The sequence below is a fragment of the Aspergillus heteromorphus genome (genome assembly GCF_003184545.1).
Source record: "Aspergillus heteromorphus CBS 117.55 chromosome Unknown BO70scaffold_7, whole genome shotgun sequence".
Classification (NCBI taxonomy): domain Eukaryota; kingdom Fungi; phylum Ascomycota; class Eurotiomycetes; order Eurotiales; family Aspergillaceae; genus Aspergillus; species Aspergillus heteromorphus.
The window spans coordinates 853915-872411 of record NW_020290412.1 but is presented as its reverse complement, the minus strand read 5'-3'; the positions used below and the strand labels follow the sequence as shown (position 1 = coordinate 872411).

The 18497-nt window shown below is 50.0% G+C and overlaps 8 protein-coding genes across 8 annotated transcripts; 4 read left to right on the top strand and 4 right to left on the bottom strand.

Moving 5' to 3' along the window:
• Nucleotides 1-638: 638 nt before the first annotated feature.
• Nucleotides 639-3954, bottom strand: BO70DRAFT_386175 (Brix-domain-containing protein). The gene is made up of 5 exons (XM_025545805.1): nucleotides 3687-3954; nucleotides 2780-3619; nucleotides 2149-2264; nucleotides 1734-1914; nucleotides 639-1457 (listed from the first exon to the last, which is right to left on the bottom strand). The coding sequence occupies exons 1-5, from the start codon at nucleotides 3917-3919 to the stop codon at nucleotides 824-826; spliced, it is 2004 nt and encodes a 667-aa protein (XP_025401134.1). The 5' UTR covers nucleotides 3920-3954; the 3' UTR covers nucleotides 639-823.
• A 219-nt stretch (nucleotides 3955-4173) lies between these two features.
• On the bottom strand, nucleotides 4174-5597 carry BO70DRAFT_360622 (ketohexokinase). Its single transcript, XM_025542827.1, has 6 exons — nucleotides 5508-5597; nucleotides 5056-5452; nucleotides 4832-4990; nucleotides 4713-4774; nucleotides 4543-4653; nucleotides 4174-4470 (listed from the first exon to the last, which is right to left on the bottom strand). Exons 1-6 carry the CDS (start codon nucleotides 5552-5554, stop codon nucleotides 4293-4295), a joined length of 954 nt encoding a protein of 317 aa, XP_025401133.1. The 5' UTR covers nucleotides 5555-5597; the 3' UTR covers nucleotides 4174-4292.
• A 652-nt stretch (nucleotides 5598-6249) lies between these two features.
• On the bottom strand, nucleotides 6250-7680 carry BO70DRAFT_360621 (uncharacterized protein). Its single transcript, XM_025542826.1, has 2 exons — nucleotides 7155-7680; nucleotides 6250-7085 (listed from the first exon to the last, which is right to left on the bottom strand). Exons 1-2 carry the CDS (start codon nucleotides 7379-7381, stop codon nucleotides 6530-6532), a joined length of 783 nt encoding a protein of 260 aa, XP_025401132.1. The 5' UTR covers nucleotides 7382-7680; the 3' UTR covers nucleotides 6250-6529.
• Nucleotides 7681-8767: 1087 nt separating this feature from the next.
• On the top strand, nucleotides 8768-9584 carry BO70DRAFT_333515 (uncharacterized protein; the record flags this gene model as incomplete). The annotated part of the gene is made up of 2 exons (XM_025540980.1): nucleotides 8768-8857; nucleotides 8910-9584. 2 exons carry the CDS (start codon nucleotides 8768-8770, stop codon nucleotides 9459-9461), a joined length of 642 nt encoding a protein of 213 aa, XP_025401131.1. The 3' UTR covers nucleotides 9462-9584.
• A 540-nt stretch (nucleotides 9585-10124) lies between these two features.
• Nucleotides 10125-10975, top strand: BO70DRAFT_360619 (uncharacterized protein). The gene is made up of 3 exons (XM_025542825.1): nucleotides 10125-10164; nucleotides 10227-10782; nucleotides 10831-10975. Exons 1-2 carry the CDS (start codon nucleotides 10147-10149, stop codon nucleotides 10728-10730), a joined length of 522 nt encoding a protein of 173 aa, XP_025401130.1. The 5' UTR covers nucleotides 10125-10146; the 3' UTR covers nucleotides 10731-10782; nucleotides 10831-10975.
• Nucleotides 10976-11572: 597 nt separating this feature from the next.
• Nucleotides 11573-12310, top strand: BO70DRAFT_394911 (uncharacterized protein; the record flags this gene model as incomplete). The annotated part of the gene is made up of 3 exons (XM_025546495.1): nucleotides 11573-11659; nucleotides 11734-11786; nucleotides 11893-12310. 3 exons carry the CDS (start codon nucleotides 11573-11575, stop codon nucleotides 12308-12310), a joined length of 558 nt encoding a protein of 185 aa, XP_025401129.1.
• A 121-nt stretch (nucleotides 12311-12431) lies between these two features.
• On the bottom strand, nucleotides 12432-15566 carry abp2 (putative ARS binding protein Abp2). Its single transcript, XM_025540979.1, has 2 exons — nucleotides 14516-15566; nucleotides 12432-14453 (listed from the first exon to the last, which is right to left on the bottom strand). The coding sequence occupies exons 1-2, from the start codon at nucleotides 15173-15175 to the stop codon at nucleotides 12762-12764; spliced, it is 2352 nt and encodes a 783-aa protein (XP_025401128.1). The 5' UTR covers nucleotides 15176-15566; the 3' UTR covers nucleotides 12432-12761.
• A 774-nt stretch (nucleotides 15567-16340) lies between these two features.
• Nucleotides 16341-18470, top strand: BO70DRAFT_386171 (uncharacterized protein; the record flags this gene model as incomplete). Its single annotated transcript, XM_025545804.1, has 1 exon — nucleotides 16341-18470. The coding sequence occupies one exon, from the start codon at nucleotides 16341-16343 to the stop codon at nucleotides 18468-18470; it is 2130 nt and encodes a 709-aa protein (XP_025401127.1).
• Nucleotides 18471-18497: the final 27 nt, after the last annotated feature.

The window sequence follows — 18497 nt, the reverse complement described above, 5'->3', positions numbered from 1 at the left end:
TTAATGCCATTCCGAGTGCTTCGTTGATCTAGTACGTATCCATCCGTTAAGGAAAATAATAAACGAAAAATTGCAACATACCGAACCACCCAGGTATTGTTAGAAGTGGGGGGTCAAAAATCCCGTTGTCTCCCGGCTCGCCCAGTAGTTAGATAAACGGTGGTGTCAGAATTACTTTGTAGAAAGGCGAAAGCAACCCAGGCTAGACCGGCTTTGTTTCAGGCTCCATATTCGCGGCCCACCTCAACCCACTGTTAGCCGCCGCGGCTGAATTTATTCCCCGTCCGGTTTAGGGCCGGTTGATCAGGGGAGGTGAAAATGGCTGGCTGCTGTGCTTCGTGACGGGGATGCTGGAGTCCGGAACGCTCGGCAGGAGGGTTGTCAAATGTCAGGACTTCAAGCTAAGCTCCGTTTTACCTTTGATCTGAAGCTGTGGATGCCAGGATGGACACGTGGGCGACAATGGATCCGTACTTGAATCTAAACTCGATGGGAGAACTAAGGGAGTATCTAGTAGTATCATCTACGAGCTAGGGATGTGATGGCATCTCTCGACCTCCATCCCCACTACTAACTAGATATCTACTGTCCAGGCAAGTCTGTTCACGATACTCCGTACAGTAGATAGACTGCATAGTACTATTCTTAGTCTAATATATAATTGCACCAAGTACTCTAGAGCAGTCAAGTACAGTATGAGAGCTCAGTGCATATTTTTTGAGCTAAAGTGGGTTGCACAGGAGGGGTTGCTGGCCCAGTGAGATATATCTCCCGCAATACTTACATGCCGCAGAAGGTGAACCTCAACATAAACCTGATCACATTAATCCCACACCACACCGGTCTCCCGGTCTGCAATGGCAGATCGAAATCCTTCGATATCATCCCCGCGCTCTTTCATCACCCACTCCAGGGTATCACTAAAGGTTTCTCCGTTGTCTCGGAACCAGTCGCCGAAGGAGCGTATATAAACTTCCACTTGTTCCTTGAGGGGCGCACGCTCTCGTAACCAGAGCACCTGGCCCGGGTCAAGCTTCATCATATCTTGCACAACGTAGTAATGCGGAATCTCATCACCCCAGCCTTCGAAGCCAGGGTCATGGAAGTAGTCATTCCGAAACCGCGATTTGTAACTAGCCGGTGACTCGGTCAAGTTACTGGGGTGTGCTGTGTGGAAATACTGGTCGACTAAGCCGGGGCTCTTTTCAAGAAGACCGGGTGTGCTAGTAGGACTGCTGCTCGACTGATAATTAAGATGAATGTTGAACGCTAGCTGATGGGTGCTTTCCGGGTATCGTTTTCGGAACTTGCGCTGGATGGTCCCATTACTGGGACATATATGGTTCTGGACGATATCGCCAATGACTGAACGGACGTCCTCTATCTCAGCGAGCTCCGTCGTAGACCAGTTGTGTAGAAGTTGCGCCCGTTCAGTGATTATGTGTGGAAAGGCACGGCTAAACCGACTGTAAGTCTCCGTGTGAAAAGCACGGTGGTATAGCCAAAGACGGTAGATCGCACGGCGGAGGCGGAACCGCTCATCATCATCCAGTGACCGGCGGTTCTCGTAATCGATCTTCCATTTTTTGACAGGGTATATGATCTCCCACTCTTTCGCTACGCGTCCAATTTGTACAATTTGTCCCAGGAGGGAGTCCGACATAGGCGCAGTGCGCAATAGGTGGGCTGGTTGGGTTGTATTATGCGTCGCGATTTGTATGATATCGTTTAACGGACCGAACTCGAACTCCGCAACATCAATAAGAATCTGCAGCTTATTGGATCGATAAAAAACAGTATGAAGCCTTCGACAGGTTTGTGTGAGGTTCATAAGATCGGAAATTGTTTCGCAGGAGCGGAATATGTGGAGCAGAAGCTCTGTCGCCAATTGAGTGAATGGCATGGTTATGTAGGCTAGAATCTAAAATCGCCGCGCAAGGGCGTTAGCTAAGACAACGGTAGGCGTATAATCGAGCAATATTTACCTATCGTAAGTGCTTCGGGTTAAGGTAATATGAGAATGGGGTTTTCGGGTTCAGGCGTTGGTGCTAGACACAGGTGCGGCCTCGCTGTCGCAGTGAGTCAACGGCTTGCGATCTCGATCAAAGCTTCAGATCGCAGCCCCGCCCTGGGGGATGGCTAAGACACGGTAGATGCAAAAGGGAGTCAGGTTCATTGTAGAGGAAGATGCATGAACACCCATCAGCCACCCAGGGCTGGATTGCGAAGGGGGAACCATGATGACTGCCGGGAGGGTGCAGTTGCTGGGATGGTAATCCGGAGCAGGCGAAAGGAGATCGGGCTCGGCCGCCAAGTCACTTGACAAGACGGTGTCCATTCCATTCCATCAGGATGGCCCATCGCCCCATTGGCTGAATCAGAGCTATGATGTGTGGAGAGGGTACTGGGTAGAATGTGAGGTAGAGAGGTATTGTTCTCTCGAATCTATTGCATCCTTAACAATGCACGCCCTTACTGTTACTGAAGAACGCACCAGTGCCGAAGCTGGATATTTTTCAATGATCGATCTAGGGGCTTGATTACCCGATACCAGTTACGATATCTCCATTGTGAGACCCTGAACGCATTACTGGAATCGCCACCAGAGCAAATGTTATGTGAACGGTAGCATCAAACTTTTATTATTTCACACCAGACGCCAGCAGGACCATGCATGTACCCCTCGCATCAATACATATACATCCCTTAAAGGATATCAAAGTCTAGAAGGGCGTAAAACAACAGACGGCAGAGAACAAATAAACCGGAAACCCATCACTTGAACAATTGTCTTGTGTCAAGTGCATCCGGCTTCCTCTCGCCTTGTGCCAACCCCAGCGTCGTCCGCTTCGAGAACCGGTCGGTCTCCATATCTCTGCGACTAGCGTAACGAGCCGCCTTGCCCAGGCGAACGTCGCGACGGACCTGGTTCGGGCTCACGTACTCCTTGTTCTCGTAGATGACAGGACCGCCAAAGCTACCCTCCAAGATGACAATGGGCGTCAACACGAAGCGGGGGCCGATCTCGACGAGAGAGACCTCTGGCAGACCATCCTTGCCCTTGGGAACGGGCTTGGTTTCTTCGCCATCCTCCTTCTTCTTTCCGGGCTCGGATTCCCGGATCTCGTAAACTCGGATCCAGATCTTGCCATCCACCCCGAAAATACCGATGATACGGTCGATGAAGGGCTTCATGCCCTTGACACCCCGCTTGGGAACGCAGAAGACACCGCGGAGCATTTCCCTGATCAAACCCCGGTATTCGTTGCCAGGTTGGCTCATGAGCGGGCCTTGTTCGTCGAAAGATTGATCGAAAACCACGATACCACGGCCGCCCTTCAAGCAGTTACCGCTAAATCCAGCATTCAATTCAGCCATTGTGTGCAAGTTGGCGACGTGGAACTTGATCGTCGGTCCGTTGGGAGGGCGAGCCAGCCAGAGGTACAAGTCTTGACCTTGCTTACGGGCCTCAAGGAAGAAGATGACATTGCAAGAGTGGAGGTCAGCAAGAGAGTTCAGGAGGAGGTTGTATCCGGTTGTCTTCTTCTTCGTATCAAGCTTGGTTTCCTTGTGGCTATGGGGGAGCAAAGACGCAAGGTCTGCTAGAAGGTGCCGATGGCTGACAAAAAAAAACATCAGTATTGTGATTGCTTCCCGTATTCTTGGCAGCGCAAAGCCAAACATACCGGGACGTGACTCCTCTAGAGGTAAGCATGAGTACACGAGTCTTGGGCATAAAGCCTGCAGCGAGCTGCTTCTTGGCCGATTCGGTCGTAGTTTCTTCATCATCTTCGCTGTCGGTCGTATCGTCGGCATCGGCGAGGAGCTCTTCCATCTCCACATCCTCCTCCTCAAGCTCGTGCTCTTTGGCGAGCTGGCGAGCTGCCTTCTTCGAAACAGTCTTGTAAACAGATGCCATGGTGAATTGGGGTTGCGTCAACTTGAAGTTTCCGGTGCTGTTGATCGCCCGCAAATTTAGAAAAAGCTGCGGGCAGAATAATTTTTGGTTGCGACCGCCTTCCCTAACCAAATAACACGTGATCGTGACGGTATGGGCTGCACTAGACTATATTAGGTAGTACTCCGTAGGCCGTAAAAAACACTCCGATTAAATAAAGTCTTCATAATTACGATGGTTCATGATGCATCAGAAAGAGTGGTGAATACCATGGATAATATAGTGCAAGATCTCGATTTAGAACCCTCCGAGAAACAATCTATTTATTGCGCTTCCATCGATTTTTACCCATGACTCTATCTCGTAAACTTAATAACCCAAAAATGTTTCTAGTTTACTCCGACTGGAAAGATTCCAAGGCTCTCGCAAGGCCTGCAAATCCCTCTTGCGAAACTTTCATTCCTGCAAGCCGGTTCGCAAAGCCTAGCTTCTGTGAAAGGTTCCATTCATCACCTCGACAGAGCAATGCATACAGTATACCAGCTATGAATGTGTCACCTGCACCGATGGTGCTACTTTCATGTTAGACTTCTGATGGGGGTGGAGACTAAAAGAAAAAGAGAAGGGCCAAAATTGTGACTTACTCGACGACTTGAAAGCCTTCTGCTGAATATGCCGGACTATAAATCGTTACTTGAGACTTGGTGTCACGAGCTACAGCGCCATCCTGGCCCCAGGTACAGCAGAGCAGTGACCTAGTAGAGCCCATCAGCTATGATCAAGTTTCCACGAAGCAAAATTTCAGAAAACATACGCTTTCCGTGCTACCGCCGATTGTTGCAGGATGCATTCTTCGGGTGTATGGTATCCATTTCCCTGTGGATATCAGCGAGAGCTATAGAGGCAGACAACGTGGCTGAGATGACAACATACTTCAGCCCAGCTCTTCGAGTAGAATACAACGTCAGCTTCTTCTGCAAGTTCCTGTAAACCTGGTCTTCCGGGCTTCTCCACTTCAACACTGATTTTCACGGACTGGTATTTCTGACGGAGGTAGAGTATGCATGATAAAGTCACGCCAGGTGTTCGGCCCTGGGGAGGAAAGTTATCAGTCACAGCAATCAGTAGCAACATGATCGGAGGTAATAAAAACAAACCTCAAAGTGGAACCAGGAGGCCCTGGGGCCTAGACGATCTGCGATATTTATAAACTCCTTCTCCGTCATCTCAGGCAGAGCATTGTAATTGACAATGGTCCTGCTCCCAGAAGACTGGCTTTTGATGATGTAACTAGAGGCCGGTTCTGTGACATTCTCTCGATAGATGCAATGAGCTAGTCGAACATGCGGTTCGAATGCTGACTGGATCTGCTGAGAGGCAATAGATAGCTTCGCGGGCAGAACAGCAATGAGATCCAAGGAGATATTTTCAGCGGACAGGTTGTGTGCTATCAATTGCTGGAGGACCTCGAGCGTGTTCGGACAATTTCCTCCTCGTCGACGAGAGATACTGGAAGCACGTAGCTTTTCATCTTCTCCGGGATAGTAAGGGGTTCTGATATGAAGAATGAGACTCTGAACTAGACTGTCGTCGAAGAGCATCAACCAACGTGAGGATTGTATCCACATAACATGCACCTATAGCTACCAATGACATCTTGGGCACCAAGCCGTAGCCTTTTCTCCAAAAATGTAAAAGCTGTAGTTGGTGCAGCCAAGATCAGCATGCTGAGAGGGGCAATGTTGGGTTGAGATTAGTCAGACCCACCACTGACATCATTAGTTATCGTTAGTTACTAGATACAGTATTGGTATATTTTGAAATTCATTGTTACCTCTTACAGGAAGTTGCAAATTCTTGTAACTGATCATAATACTGTTTTCACTCTTAGTTAAATCACCAAAGACTTTTAAGGAAATATCACAGACCTTTCGACTACTATCAGTCTATCTCCAAACCGTCTAATTCCAGGAGTAGATAGCCTTCACACCAGATATAGCCAAGACCTGGATAAAGGTTGCTATCTGTATCTATAGCAAGTCGCTGACAGCCAATTCATGATGTCTGAGATTGGAAAGTATTTGCATTATTGAGTCGGTTTCAAGGCTTCTCTAATCCGTACCTGAAGCACTATAAATGTTACTTAACAGGTGCATGCTTTTCAGTTCACTACACTGCTTCAAGGAGAACTATAAGTGAAGTACCATGTCAACCTGTAAAGATTGAGCTGGTGAAGAGCTATGGCATAAACATTTATCACAATTTACTGTAGAGGTTGTGCGACATAAATGTTTACTACGCGGGGATCTCGAAAGTGAAGATACTATACTGCACGCAGATGATCTACTAATGTTGGAGAGTCCTTTACTATTCCATAGACCATTCTAGAGCACAAAAGATCTATAAACCGAGAAAGGCTATAGACCTAGAAAACAACATAACGAAAAAAGCTATATACCGAGAAAGCTATAGAACGAAAAAAGCTATAGACCGAAAAGAAAAAACCGAAGTAGCAGTATTCCAAAGACAAACAAAATCAAAAGAACAATCCTCAAGGAAAATAGATCCGCAGCCTCCTAGGGGAAAGATTTGGCATGAAAGAGTAAACAAACGGCCAGTGAACAGAAGAAATCATCTTCGGGATAGTCCAGCTTCAACAGGGGACAGGGACTCTTCGTACTGTCTAACCCGTCGTCGCTGTCTGCAGTCTCGCAGAACCATAGGGCTTTGATTAGCCCCAGACGTTGGCTGCCGGGCAGGGCCCCGGGAAGCGGTGGCCGTCCTGCTGACCGTATGAGCTTGTCGTCGGTCCGGGGCAGGAGCCCTTGTAACAGGTGCCCGTCGAGAGACCGAACGTCCTGGGAGAGAACGGGTTGGAGCGGAGGCCTGTTGTCGGCCATGCCTTGGATGGGCTCGGGAGGGAGAGGCGGACCTATCCCGGTCATTCCGACCACGTTGGTCAGAGAAGCGGCCCCGGATTGGGGTCGGGGAGTTATCAGTTGCCGGAGAATAATCCCCTCTGTATGTCGAGGAGGATTCCGGCGTAGGATAATCCTCTTTATCCTCGATATCGTTGTCCCACTCAAGGCTCCCTCTTTCGTCGGAATCCCAACGTCGTCTCGGAGGCCAGTTTTGGCGGTCCTGAAGCACCGACTCGCATCTGTCTTCGACACGAAACCAGCGTCTCCTATTTGCCACCCGGAGGTACCATATCAGCGACAGCATTGAGCAGTGGATACTCAGATATCGATCATACCTCAAAGTTTCGAAGGAGTAAAAATCCTTCCCAAGATCATCCTCCAATTCTCTGAAGGTATTCAATGAGGGGCTGTCACCAGAACACAGTCTCTTGACAATACTGTGAAGCATGACACAGTCTTCCAATAAATTCCAGTCGAAACGAGGACGCCTCGCTTTGGCCGCTGGCTTTTGTGATTGCGATCGAGGAGTTTTGGTCTCACGGGCGCGATGGTTTCTAGCCATGGCGATGAAGGAGTGGGATGAGAAGAAAAGAAGTAATGAGTAGAATGAAAGGATAGTTGAGTATGGAACTTAATAGAAGTGAATTGAGGCAGATTTTAGCATCATTTTATGTTAGGGAGCGGGGACCGACGGTTGCCAGGAAACGCGTGAAGAGAGCGTACTGGTATATGTCCGGGAAAAAGAAGCATCAGATTTGCAATAGGTTGCTATGCAGAAACCCCATCTACACGAGTGGCTGAGAAAAAAAGAAAAGCGCGTTGCTCCTGCTGCATCGCCGGATTTTACACTCGGGTTGGCAGTTAATGTGCGAAAGTTGAGCAAGTATTGTATCTGATATATCCCATGCATAGTGCCCCGCATCTAAATACCCCGATGGTTTTGACAGACGGTATATTACTGGAAATAATACCATGCGTGCATCGGGGATCGAAGCTGAAACTAAGGTACTGTACATAGCAGTTGATATGTCAAGCCGGCTTGCATTGTTCGTGGATCCGGCCGGGACGAAAATGGCCGATCCGGAGGAAGACGAGTATTCTGGGATTCGGATAGAATTACGAAAAATTGCAAACCTTCGACAAACTTCCAAGGTGATGTGCTGGAATTACTGAGGTCTGCCTATGGAAGAGTTTGTAGTATTTTTTTCTCCGAAGAAAAAGCTTTGCATTTGGTCTGTATAGAAATAGTGGTAGTTGTAGATGTCAGATGATCGTCGATGCAGGAGGCCGACTGCGGCTTTTGGAGAGGAAACTTACCATAACCCGTACTTTTGCCGTCCAAATCTTGGTGGGCAATCATTTTTGAAATCTAGACAAGAAATGTGCGTGCTGCCCATAGGTCCAATGTCTCATCCCAAGAAAAACACAAATCAGGGCTTCACTTTGACACGAGATAGCAGACTGTCTGCCTAGCAACCAAGATGAATTTGGACGGAGATCGTACAGCGTTTAATGATTTTTCAAGCTTCTGGTTCTGTCCCAAACATAACTATGTTCTGATCTCAAAGGGCTGTCTTAAAGACTCTCCTTGTATTGGGCCTTTGAGCATGCGGAAAAGCTGGGACATCCTGTATCCACTGGATTCCACCGCATGTCTCCATCAGTAGCAGACCATACTGTAAAGCAAACATGAGCCTTTTCGGGGTGGGATAGTCAAGAGTTGAGTGTTTACGAACAAAGATGGCTTTGTGGTTGATGGCCACAAGAATTGATGCTCTGCTCAGAATGTCTGGCTATAAATACCATCAACTGTGCATCAAAGTGCATGTTCCTCCATCAATCCTAAAGTTCCCAAAATCTCATCACACTCCGAGCATAAGGAAACACCTCTAGTTGAGCTCCTAGCTTGTTCCAACCCAGCTTAACATATATCTTCAAAGCCCCAACTATGTCCGCTAGACGCAGCAAGGCCATGCCCACCGATGGGCCAACGGCCAAGTTCCTCTACACCATCATCAAGCAACTGGACCTGAAATCGGTTAGTCGATATGGGCATCGCAGGCGGGCAACGATGACTAATTCGGTGGCAGATTGACTGGAGTCTGGTGGCATCTCAGCTCGAAATCTCCAATGGACACGCTGCTCGGATGCGATATTCGCGGTTCAGACAGCAGATGGAGGGTCTTACGTCCAAACCCCGAGCGCCTCGTCCCAAGAAACCCGCCAATAAAGCACCCAAGGCAGGACCCGGCAAAGCCGAATTGATGAATGAGCCTATGTCTTCACCTCCAGCGGTCATGAAGCAAGAGTCTCATTTCCCTGTGTATGAGTCGAGCCACCCATACATGAAGTCCGATCCGTACGGCCCTAGGGTCCAAAACCTGGCGGATATCCCTCTCGCTTCACCCCAGACCATGGCAACCTCAGCGGTTCAGCCACAAATGGTGCCATACAGGCCAATGGCAATCTCCCCGGAGACGACCATGTTCGCGTCGGCACCGTGCTTTTCAGCTGAGCGTTCCGATGGTCCTGGATACCCGCCATTCGTCCACAGTTGGGCGCCCATCAAGTCTGAGCCCTTGGAGGGAGATGGCATTTTCGAAAGGGCAGTTAAAGTGGAGCCACCGCAGGAGCCGAATTGACTCGCCAGAGGTATTGAGGGTGGTACCGTACATGCTATCAGGGGGGATGATGGTGGTGGTTCCCAATTGTTCTTTTGCGCTTTAGAATCTAAGTTGTTTGCACCATGTCGTCGCAGAAACAAGGGCCGTGCCGCGGGAATCGTGGAGTAAGCGGAAAAGGTTATGAATTTGTTTACTTCTCCTTCTCTTCATTTGTATCCTGGAGCAGTCATTTGCATTTATTGCCTCTACTCTCCACCGTCTTATTATCTTCAAGAATCCCCACATAACTACCTTTTGCAACATAACAACTGCTACAAGGTTTACAGTTAATGCCAACCTATTCTCAGCCTAGTACGTGAGCAGATTATCTTCATGACATGCTCATATCTAGTCGCATCTAAACGCGTCACCCCTGTGAAGCCTTCTCTGTGTTGACCCCTCACACGCCTTATTTCCTCATTATCTGTACCATCCTCACCTGTCTGCTGTGTTCTTTGACAGTTACATACATCCAACCCTCATTTGTTCTCCACGAAGGATCCCTTCAGCCGTCTATTACTTTCACTTTGTTCCTTCAAGTAAACAGCGAACTGATTCTTCAGCCCTGAGCATGTCCGATCCGGCCAAGTCGCCCGTCAAATCGAAGGCGAAGCTCGAAGGCCACAATACTGATTCGGATTTCATTATGGCCTGTGTCCAGAGCATGGGTGACGACAAGCTGGCAAGTAGACAATTTGAACAGTGATACCATATCTTCCGATACTAATACTGATACTGCTTCAGGTTGACCTCAGCAAAGTGGCCAACAGTCTGGGCTACACCAATATCGCTTCTGTTGGAAATCGCTTCCGTGCCGTTCGTAAGCGCCATGGAATCATGCACTTCGAGAGCAAGGCTGGATCCGGAATCACCAAGACCACAGCCGCCGAGGACGCCCAGGCAAATGCCACTAATGCGGCCGAGAAAGCCAAGGCGAATGTTATTAAGGCTAGTGACGCCGCTCAGGACGAGGAGTTTGAATCCGAGGTGCCTACTCCTGTCAAGGCCAAGGCTACCAAGAAAGCTGGTGGTCGCAAGGGAGCAAAAGTCTCGTCTAAGCCTATCCCTGCTACTGATGCCCCTAAGACTGAAACCAAGGGCCGTAAGCGTGGTGCTAAACTTACTGCTCAAGCCGCTTCGGATCCCGTTACCATGAATGACGATATTGTCATGAAGGCAGAGGATCTCGATATGGAGGTAGAGAATTCGGCAATTAAGAAGGAAGCTACTGACGCCCTCATGGAGTAACATGCCTAGAGTGCTCCCGCTACGGAATGGAACAGGAACTCTGTTCTAAACCGTAAGTCTCCATCTAAGTTGATTCGATGAGTACGCTAACTTGGGCCAGACCCTCTTTGCTTCATACGTCTTACTTCTCTCTTTTCAGTTGATATCTCTTCAATGTACCGTCAACGACAAATATCATCGCATTGGAGAACTCCATCTAGGCCTCGCGTGAACCTAACATTTTATCTCTTGTATCTGGAAAAGGGCATGGATTTTGTTATATCTGTCTTTGGGTGAATATTGTCTTCTCTTTGGCAGTTTCTGAAGCTGGATTAGCCGGGATGGACTTTGTGGCTAGGAAGCACCAGTTTATTTACTCAATGCCAGCGCATTAGCCTACTGCCTCACTTTTCTCGCCCTATCGTATCATACATTATAGAATCCAACAGTAGTACCAGTAGCAAAGACTGCTTTCCAAGACCACTTCCTCCAGTCTTTTCCAGTCTCTTTCAACCCGACCAACTTCCCTCACTTCCATCTCCCACACCTTCATCAATGACAATTCAATTCACTGTCTGCACCGGTATCCTATTCACCACCCAGAACAGAACCTCACTGCTGCCACTAGAAGCATGACCTGCGCGCTCTTCTCGTGGTAATTCTCGACTCTCTCTCTTCCTCGCCCTCGCCTTCCCTTTCACCCTCCTCTTATCTCTCACCATCCACCGGCTCTATACCAACTCATCAGCCTGTACAACTCACACTCCCTCCCAGAGCCAGTCTGAAAAAAAAAAGCGCACAATCCTATAACCCCTCACCTATTCTTTTACAACCACCCCGTCTATCACCAAAGAACCTCAAAGATGAGCTCTTCAAAGACCACACGCATCACCCCGGAAGAGCAGTTTCAATTTCTGCTGAGCTGCATCCGCTACGCCAACAATGGCAAGGTAGTAGCCATTCCATTCCCCTTTCCCCAACTCGACATATATCCCAACTGCCTCGTCTAACATGACCTAACCAGATCGATTTCGCCACCGTCGCCCAGGAATGCAACATTGTCTCCAAAGCTGCAGCGTATGTCTCTTGCTACAGGATATCCCCACCCCCGCCCCCACCCCTCTCCTCAACCGCACGGTCATTCTTCATTCACCCATGACTAAGACTTACCTATAATATCCAGAGCTAAACGCTACGAGCGTCTCATGAAAGCCCACAACATCAACCCTTCCGGTGGTCCTCTGAGCAGCAACAAGGGCAATGGAACCGCTGATGGCGAAGGCGGCGATGGCGGAGGGCCCTCGGGCACGAAGAATCGGAAGCGCAAGTCCCCCGCAAAGGCCAACGCAGGCGCCGATAGTGACGATGGCTCTCCGGAGAAGAAAAAGGCCAAGGGAATGAGGAAGATGGTCCTCGATAGAGCGGAGACGTTGGTGGAGAAAGCCGAGTCCATGGCGTTGATCAAGAATGAGGTGCAGTCGGGTGACGAGGAGGAGGCCGAGGAACATGCAGCAGGGGTTGATGGGGCCAGCTCTTTTGATCAGATGTGCGATGAAATGGAAGAAGAGAAGCTGGCTATGAAAGAAGAGGATGAGAACTGATTCTTTTTCAGCTTGCCATTATTCTCTCTGCGGCAATTGGTGCTTTACATGAGGCCGTGTGAATGGAATGGGTGGTTGGTTGGTTGACTAAGGATTTACTCGGGATTGGATTGCATGGAGGGACAATGCAATAGTAGGCTAGCTAAGCAGCAAAAATGCAGATCATGATTAAGTGTTGCAGTGACTGGCATCAATGCAGTAATTCTATACTACCTAGCATGCGTGAAAGCAGGTCGAACAAGTTCGCTCAGGGGGTATCTGTAAGGAAGACCGAACCGAAACTCACAGCTGAAGCGCCATCTGGCTTCAGCAATCAGAGAGCCAAACTTGCAAGTGCAACAAAATAATATCAAAGCAACTCAGAAATCTATAGACATATAGGATAGGGTATCGCCATAAGTTATGTGCTTTCGACAAACAGTCATCCCGCGCTCCTGAACCCCTTATTCTCCTAAATGTCTGCCATGACAGACTCGAGTATCTTCCGTTTGTATTGAGACAATGAACGCTCCTTTCTCTGCATCTGCGACCGGAGCTTCAGGTATCGCTGTTTCCATGTCGTTTCGGACATGGTACTTTCTGCCCCATCCATCTCGAATTCAGCATCGGTCAAACTGTCGACTTCTGCAACACTGGTATCTAGCTCCTCGGTCGCCCTCGGTGTAATTTCAAGCTTGTTACTGTCCGTCTTGCTGACGCTAAGGTCTCCATATGTGACCTTGGTCGAGAACCGACGTCCGTGTTTGTACTCATGGGAGATAGTGTAGACAAAGTTGGCGCTTGCATCAACACTTGGCATGTCCGAGGTAACGGCAGGGACAGCATCAACACTCACAGTCATCAAACTGTCTGTGACACCAGGATAGCCAAACTGCTGTCCAAGGCCAAGATGAAAGGCTGACATAAGAGCCGCTAGCCCGGCCGGTAGCTTGGCATATGTTGTCGTCAGGTTTGACATGACGGATACTGCCAAAGAACGAGCCTCTTCAGCGCTGAGGGGAGCTGGCCGACCGGTCAATTTCCCGCGAAGTAGCTCGCCAGATAACACGCGCACTACGTCGTCGAATGTGATGTCCATGTGGGGAACGCTGGTGCGGTTGGCATAAGATGATGGATTCGTGACACCCACGTTGGCGACAAAGTCATTCAAAGGCGCCAAAGTGCCATTGCGTTGACTTCCCTCCACCTTCAAAGAGGTCGAAGCGTTATTGATGCCATTGACCATCAGCGTGGGAGGGGTCGCAAGACGGACCGGCGCACCAGGGTGTTGTGGAACTTGGAGTTGCAGCTTGTTTGGTCTGGGTCCGAAGGGAAACGGTGTAGGAGACTGTTGGTATTGGGAGTGGCTGAACCGATTGGAAGGGTCTTGCTCGAGTATGGTCGCAGGGGACGGTCTCATACCCGAACTATGCAGTTGGGATGGATCTGGGCGGTTGGGATTCACTGGGAAAGAAGAAAAGGGACCCGATACCATGCCCCTATTTGGTGGCCGGCCCCGAGTCTTCCCATTGCTTCCATTATTGCTAGGCCAAGCGGATGACACTGCGGGCCCATGGCGCCGTTTGGGGCGTGGCTTTTCACCCGAAGTTGGTGTAAGGGCTGATCGTGGCTCTGCAGGCTGAATGAATATTTCAGACTGATGCTGAATTCTTGGGATTATCGCGGAGTGCGGAATACCAGCTGGAGACGCATCCCGTTGTTCTATGGGCCGCCACCTCATATCCTGACCAGGCTGTGGAGCCTGGACCTCAGAAGACCCTTCTTGCGAATACGCAGGTGCGGTGCCCATCCACGGATCATGAGACTCTATCTCCTCGGAGAAGGCGCTAAACGGAATAGCGCTTGATGGGAACGGGGGTGGCTGACCAGGGTAAGGGCCTGCCGGCAGGATGCCCACCGAGGTATCCAGCTGTGGTCTTTTAGCTGAATGCTCGCCAACCATATTTGGATCATCGGTCCGCCTTCGTCCTCGTTTTGGCTTCCACTGGGGGACCAGCGCCCGTAGCGCAAGATCCTCTTCGAGTGGCACTCCATCTCGGCTATCACTGATCACGTTGTGAGGCGGAAGTAAAGTGTAGTATGGATGGTGATGGCCGAGGCAGTATTCAAAGAAGGCATCAACATGCATTGCTCGCATCCATCGCTAGCATAATGTCAATCTTTGATTCGAACAGTGACATCACTGGAATGGTATGGGAATCAGACCTTGAGACGGACAGCATATTGCTGGACCTTTTGCGTGCTTTGCTTCTTTTCCATAGAAGGTGGTTCAACCCCCAGCTCAATCGCCAACTGAATCCATGTCTTCAGTTCCTTGCTGTCAAGCTTTTTGATGAGCTCCCACAGCGCAAAGACACTAAAGCTCTTGCCGTCACTCCGGGGAGGGCACCTGAAGGTCTTGCGCAGCTCAGACGTGTCCACAGCTAGAGGGACGTTAGGGTTGCAGTAGAAGATGAACATGATATAAGCATCATCAATGGTGCTATCTGTGAGATCACGAGATGGCAGAGCTCTGGTATCTGTTTGGTCTATTGATTCTCGTGGAGGGCGCTGGCGCAGAGGATCGTACACTGGGGGAGACATTGAGGGCCCGGGGCGCGCTACGGGAGCAGGAGGCACGACCGGCCGTGGGCCGGTTGGCGATGCCTGTAGACTGCGCGGAGTAGCTTTGCGATGGAGAGGGGGGGACTTGGAGGTAGCTATCCGACTGCGAGCACTGCCTATGGAAGAAGCGCTATGTAAACCAGGCTCCACGGCCGGAGGATACCTTGCGTACTGTTGGATGACCATGGGCGGAGGAGGCCCCAATTCAGTCCGGTCCGGTGGGACAGGCTGGTTCATCACGTTGGGGAAGGGAGTTTCCATCTTGAGCAAGAAACAACGGGCAACAAACAACACTCTAATTATCAAGACCACTGGTTCTGGGTATATAGCAACAGAGAAGCGAGATGTGCAAGATGGGAAGGTGGAGTATCATATGGATCAAGATAGGGCAGATCCAATTCCAGCGCGCGGCGACGTAGAGGACCCTATCAGATTGCGAACAGCACGGGTAAATTAGGGACCAGCCCAAGGTTGCGCATGAATGGCTATGGGGGTCGGACTTGTTTCGTATTTCGAGGGGCTGTAGGGCGTGGGTACATAAAACATAGAGTAGAAACTATCAAAGAAGACGCACCCTGAGGATTGGAAGAATCAATCCATGATTGCGACTGCGATGGTTCGGGCGACAGACCATTCTCGCAGGCGCCAAATGGGAAGGGGGAGAAAAGAGGAGAGGGTGGCTGGAAGACGGCGGCGCTTTAAAGAAGGCCGGTGATAGATTGGGAGGAGCTGACTGTTTCTATTTCGGGCCTCCCCTCGATGCCTGTCCCGGTTTAGCGTCGAGGCCTCAGGGCGGGGGAGTTGATGCCTGGGCCTGTCACACTTTCAGTCACAGTTCCCTCCTATCACATGCGCCCCCAGTCCCATTGTGGTTAGGCCCACCCGACAAGAGCGCGAGCCTGGGCAATCAGGCCAGAGAGATCAGGCGATCGTCGAGCCCCCCCTCAATTAGTCATGCCGGTAACACTAGTTAGTTAGTTAACTAACGGGAAAGGGTTAGGTGAGCGGATTAGTGGTTTAGTACAGACTACAGAGGTACTACCTACGACTAGTTCCCAGTTCGTTATTATTACTGCTGCCCACTGCCTTTCCGTCGTCCTTATCGATAAACCTTCTCCCTCCCAAGGAAGCCTCGAAGGACGACGGGTCGACATCATCCATCCTAGTACTACCTCCGACTACCTCCTTCCTCCTTCCTCCTACCCCCCACGTCCCGAAATTCTCGCCTCCCTCTTCTTTCATCTGCAACTCAGCTCTGTGCTTACGGTCGCTCTTCCCCCTCCGTCCTTCTCCTCCGTCTAGATGAAATGCCGTCTAGCTCCAGACCATTCGTCCGCCTCCCAGCACACCGAGTCTAGCCGCTCATGTGCCATCGACCTCTCGCTGTAGCCTTCTGCAAGCTCTGACGGCAACAATTTCTACTGCAATGGCCCCCTCCTTACGCCCTCCCCGTCCACGATCGTCGAAACTGTCGAGACCCGTCCGTTCTAGTCGCACGCAGGTTCAGTCCTATCACGAAAATAGCAGCTCGGAAGATCGGCTTGACGAGGACACCGAGTCTGATCAGGAGCGATCTAGGCGCCTGTCGCTTTCGTTGCGCCCCCGAACAACCGGTCGCATGCCCCCATCATACCGGGAGGAATCGACTGATGATGACTTGGAGGTGACGCTCAACGATGAGCCCGACGCTGTAGCCCCCAGCGAAGCCTCGTCTCATCTGGCTCATTCGCTTCCGGAAACCAATACACGCACCGCACCACCACGAGCTCCGCGCAATCGAACCGTGAAAACGAGATCGCAAACAAAGAAATCAGAAAGGCGCACAGGTGGAAGACGCATAGAGCTGGGGAGGCCGTTGAACAAACGTAGAAAGATTGAGGAGGATAATACCCCATTTGTTGGCTCCGGTGTTATCCCGCCATGGCAAACCCTTCCATACCACATTCTCTTCGACATTTTTGTTCGCGCTTCAAGCCCTCTTGTTGACGAACAGACCGGGGCTAGACATAGCTCTGTACAGTGGCTTGTTAATGTTGCTTTGCTATGTCGTGCTTTTCACGAGCCTGCATTGGCGGCACTCTATCGTTGTCCCCCCCTAATACCATCTGCCAAGACACATGGATTGCTACATTTACTGGCCAAGCCGCAGGAATCTCTCTCCACTGGCTATATGAACAAAATCAAAGAGCTAAATGTTGACGTGGAGCATCTCTTACTCTACAAAAGTGGACCAACCCTGGGCTATTTTGAATTACCAAGGCTGCTTGAACGGACCCCTCAAGTGAAAGCATTGCGTCTCTACCACAAAGATGACTACGTCGTGGGCCGTCGACTGCGCTCGAAATTCATTTATCCCGATCTCATTTTCTCTTCGATGGCTTCGAGCTCAATCCGCCTTTGCTGTTGGGAATGGAACAGTCGTTTCATGGAGACCAAAAAGCTGCTTCCTCTCATGCTAGAAAAACATCTCCAGCCTGCATTCCACGGGCTTCGAGAGCTCCGATTGTTGCATATCACATCAGAAGATGCTGACGATGATTATCTGGCGGAGGCTTCCGACGAAAGAGAAGTAGTACTTGCGACAGCTCTTCGGGAGCTGCCAGATCTGTGCTGTTTAGAATTTGTGGAATGCTCGATCGTGAACGAGTACCTTTTTTCCAATCTTCCCTTGACGCTCACATCTCTCACTCTCAAGGACTGCGACGAGGTGACAGCAGTGAACCTTGGCTCATTCCTTTCTTCACACGGCCAGAATCTTCGGCGATTGGATTTGAGTCATAACCGCCATCTGAGTTTGTCTTTCATTGTCAATCTGGCGCAGTCATGCAAAAACCTTGAGATATTCAAGATGGACATATCGATGCACGACTGGACTAGTTATCATGACGTCGAGCCTCACTTCCAGGAGCTTCTTGATCCGTTAGAAATTCCGACTTGGCCATCCACCCTACAAGAAATTGAGTTGATTCAATTGCGAAAATGGGATGACACAACCGCAGAAGTCTTCTTTAGGTCTCTTATTGACGCGGCCCCTGAATTACAGAGCCTGCGACGACTCGTCATCAGTGCAATTTTGAAAATCGGGTGGCGTGATCGTGCTACATTTCGAGAGAAGTGGATTGGAAAGCTGGAAAATACCTTTTTACGACGAAGCGCCCCCCCCGACCCGAAGTTACGCTCTATTCCACGTACCCCACAGCAAAAAGATCCATCGCATTCCATCCAAAGTGCACTTCCAGACGAGTCGCTTACCCATTCTGACACTGGGTTCTCAACGCCATCTAAACGGAAGAGTGTGCGCATTGCCCAGAGAAAGTTTTCTGAAGCAGACGAGGATGAAGCTGCTCATGTATTAGCGCGAAGACTCAATGAGGGCAGTGATTCGTCTTCGGGTGCTATACAAGGAATGTGTGATGTCGTCATGGTCCGAATTGACAACCAACGCCCGACCGAGAATCAGTTCAACGAAGAAGATTTTCTTGACGACGAGCTAAGTGGGGATGAAGATTGGAATGGAAATGATCCGGATGTCAACGATGGGAGTCACGCATGGTAGTTTGTTAACATTTACTCATCTTTCTCC

What these genes read in the sequence shown, in the direction of transcription:
- BO70DRAFT_386175 (XM_025545805.1), bottom strand. Translation starts at nt 3,919, where the DNA reads ATGGCATCTGTTTACAAGACTGTTTCGAAGAAGGCAGCTCGCCAGCTC. An exon ending in TCTAGAGGAGTCACGTCCCG is followed by an intron (nt 3,620 to 3,686) that starts GTATGTTTGGCT and finishes TTTTTTTGTCAG; the next exon opens with CCATCGGCACCTTCTAGCAG. An exon ending in GACACAAGACAATTGTTCAA is followed by an intron (nt 2,265 to 2,779) that starts GTGATGGGTTTC and finishes TTACCATCCCAG; the next exon opens with CAACTGCACCCTCCCGGCAG.
- BO70DRAFT_360622 (XM_025542827.1), bottom strand. Translation starts at nt 5,554, where the DNA reads ATGTCATTGGTAGCTATAGGTGCATGTTATGTGGATACAATCCTCAC. An exon ending in CCTCCTGGTTCCACTTTGAG is followed by an intron (nt 4,991 to 5,055) that starts GTTTGTTTTTAT and finishes TTTCCTCCCCAG; the next exon opens with GGCCGAACACCTGGCGTGAC. An exon ending in TCGGCGGTAGCACGGAAAGC is followed by an intron (nt 4,654 to 4,712) that starts GTATGTTTTCTG and finishes GGGCTCTACTAG; the next exon opens with GTCACTGCTCTGCTGTACCT.
- BO70DRAFT_360621 (XM_025542826.1), bottom strand. Translation starts at nt 7,381, where the DNA reads ATGGCTAGAAACCATCGCGCCCGTGAGACCAAAACTCCTCGATCGCAA. An exon ending in TACTCCTTCGAAACTTTGAG is followed by an intron (nt 7,086 to 7,154) that starts GTATGATCGATA and finishes GGTGGCAAATAG; the next exon opens with GAGACGCTGGTTTCGTGTCG.
- abp2 (XM_025540979.1), bottom strand. Translation starts at nt 15,175, where the DNA reads ATGGAAACTCCCTTCCCCAACGTGATGAACCAGCCTGTCCCACCGGAC. An exon ending in AATATGCTGTCCGTCTCAAG is followed by an intron (nt 14,454 to 14,515) that starts GTCTGATTCCCA and finishes ACATTATGCTAG; the next exon opens with CGATGGATGCGAGCAATGCA.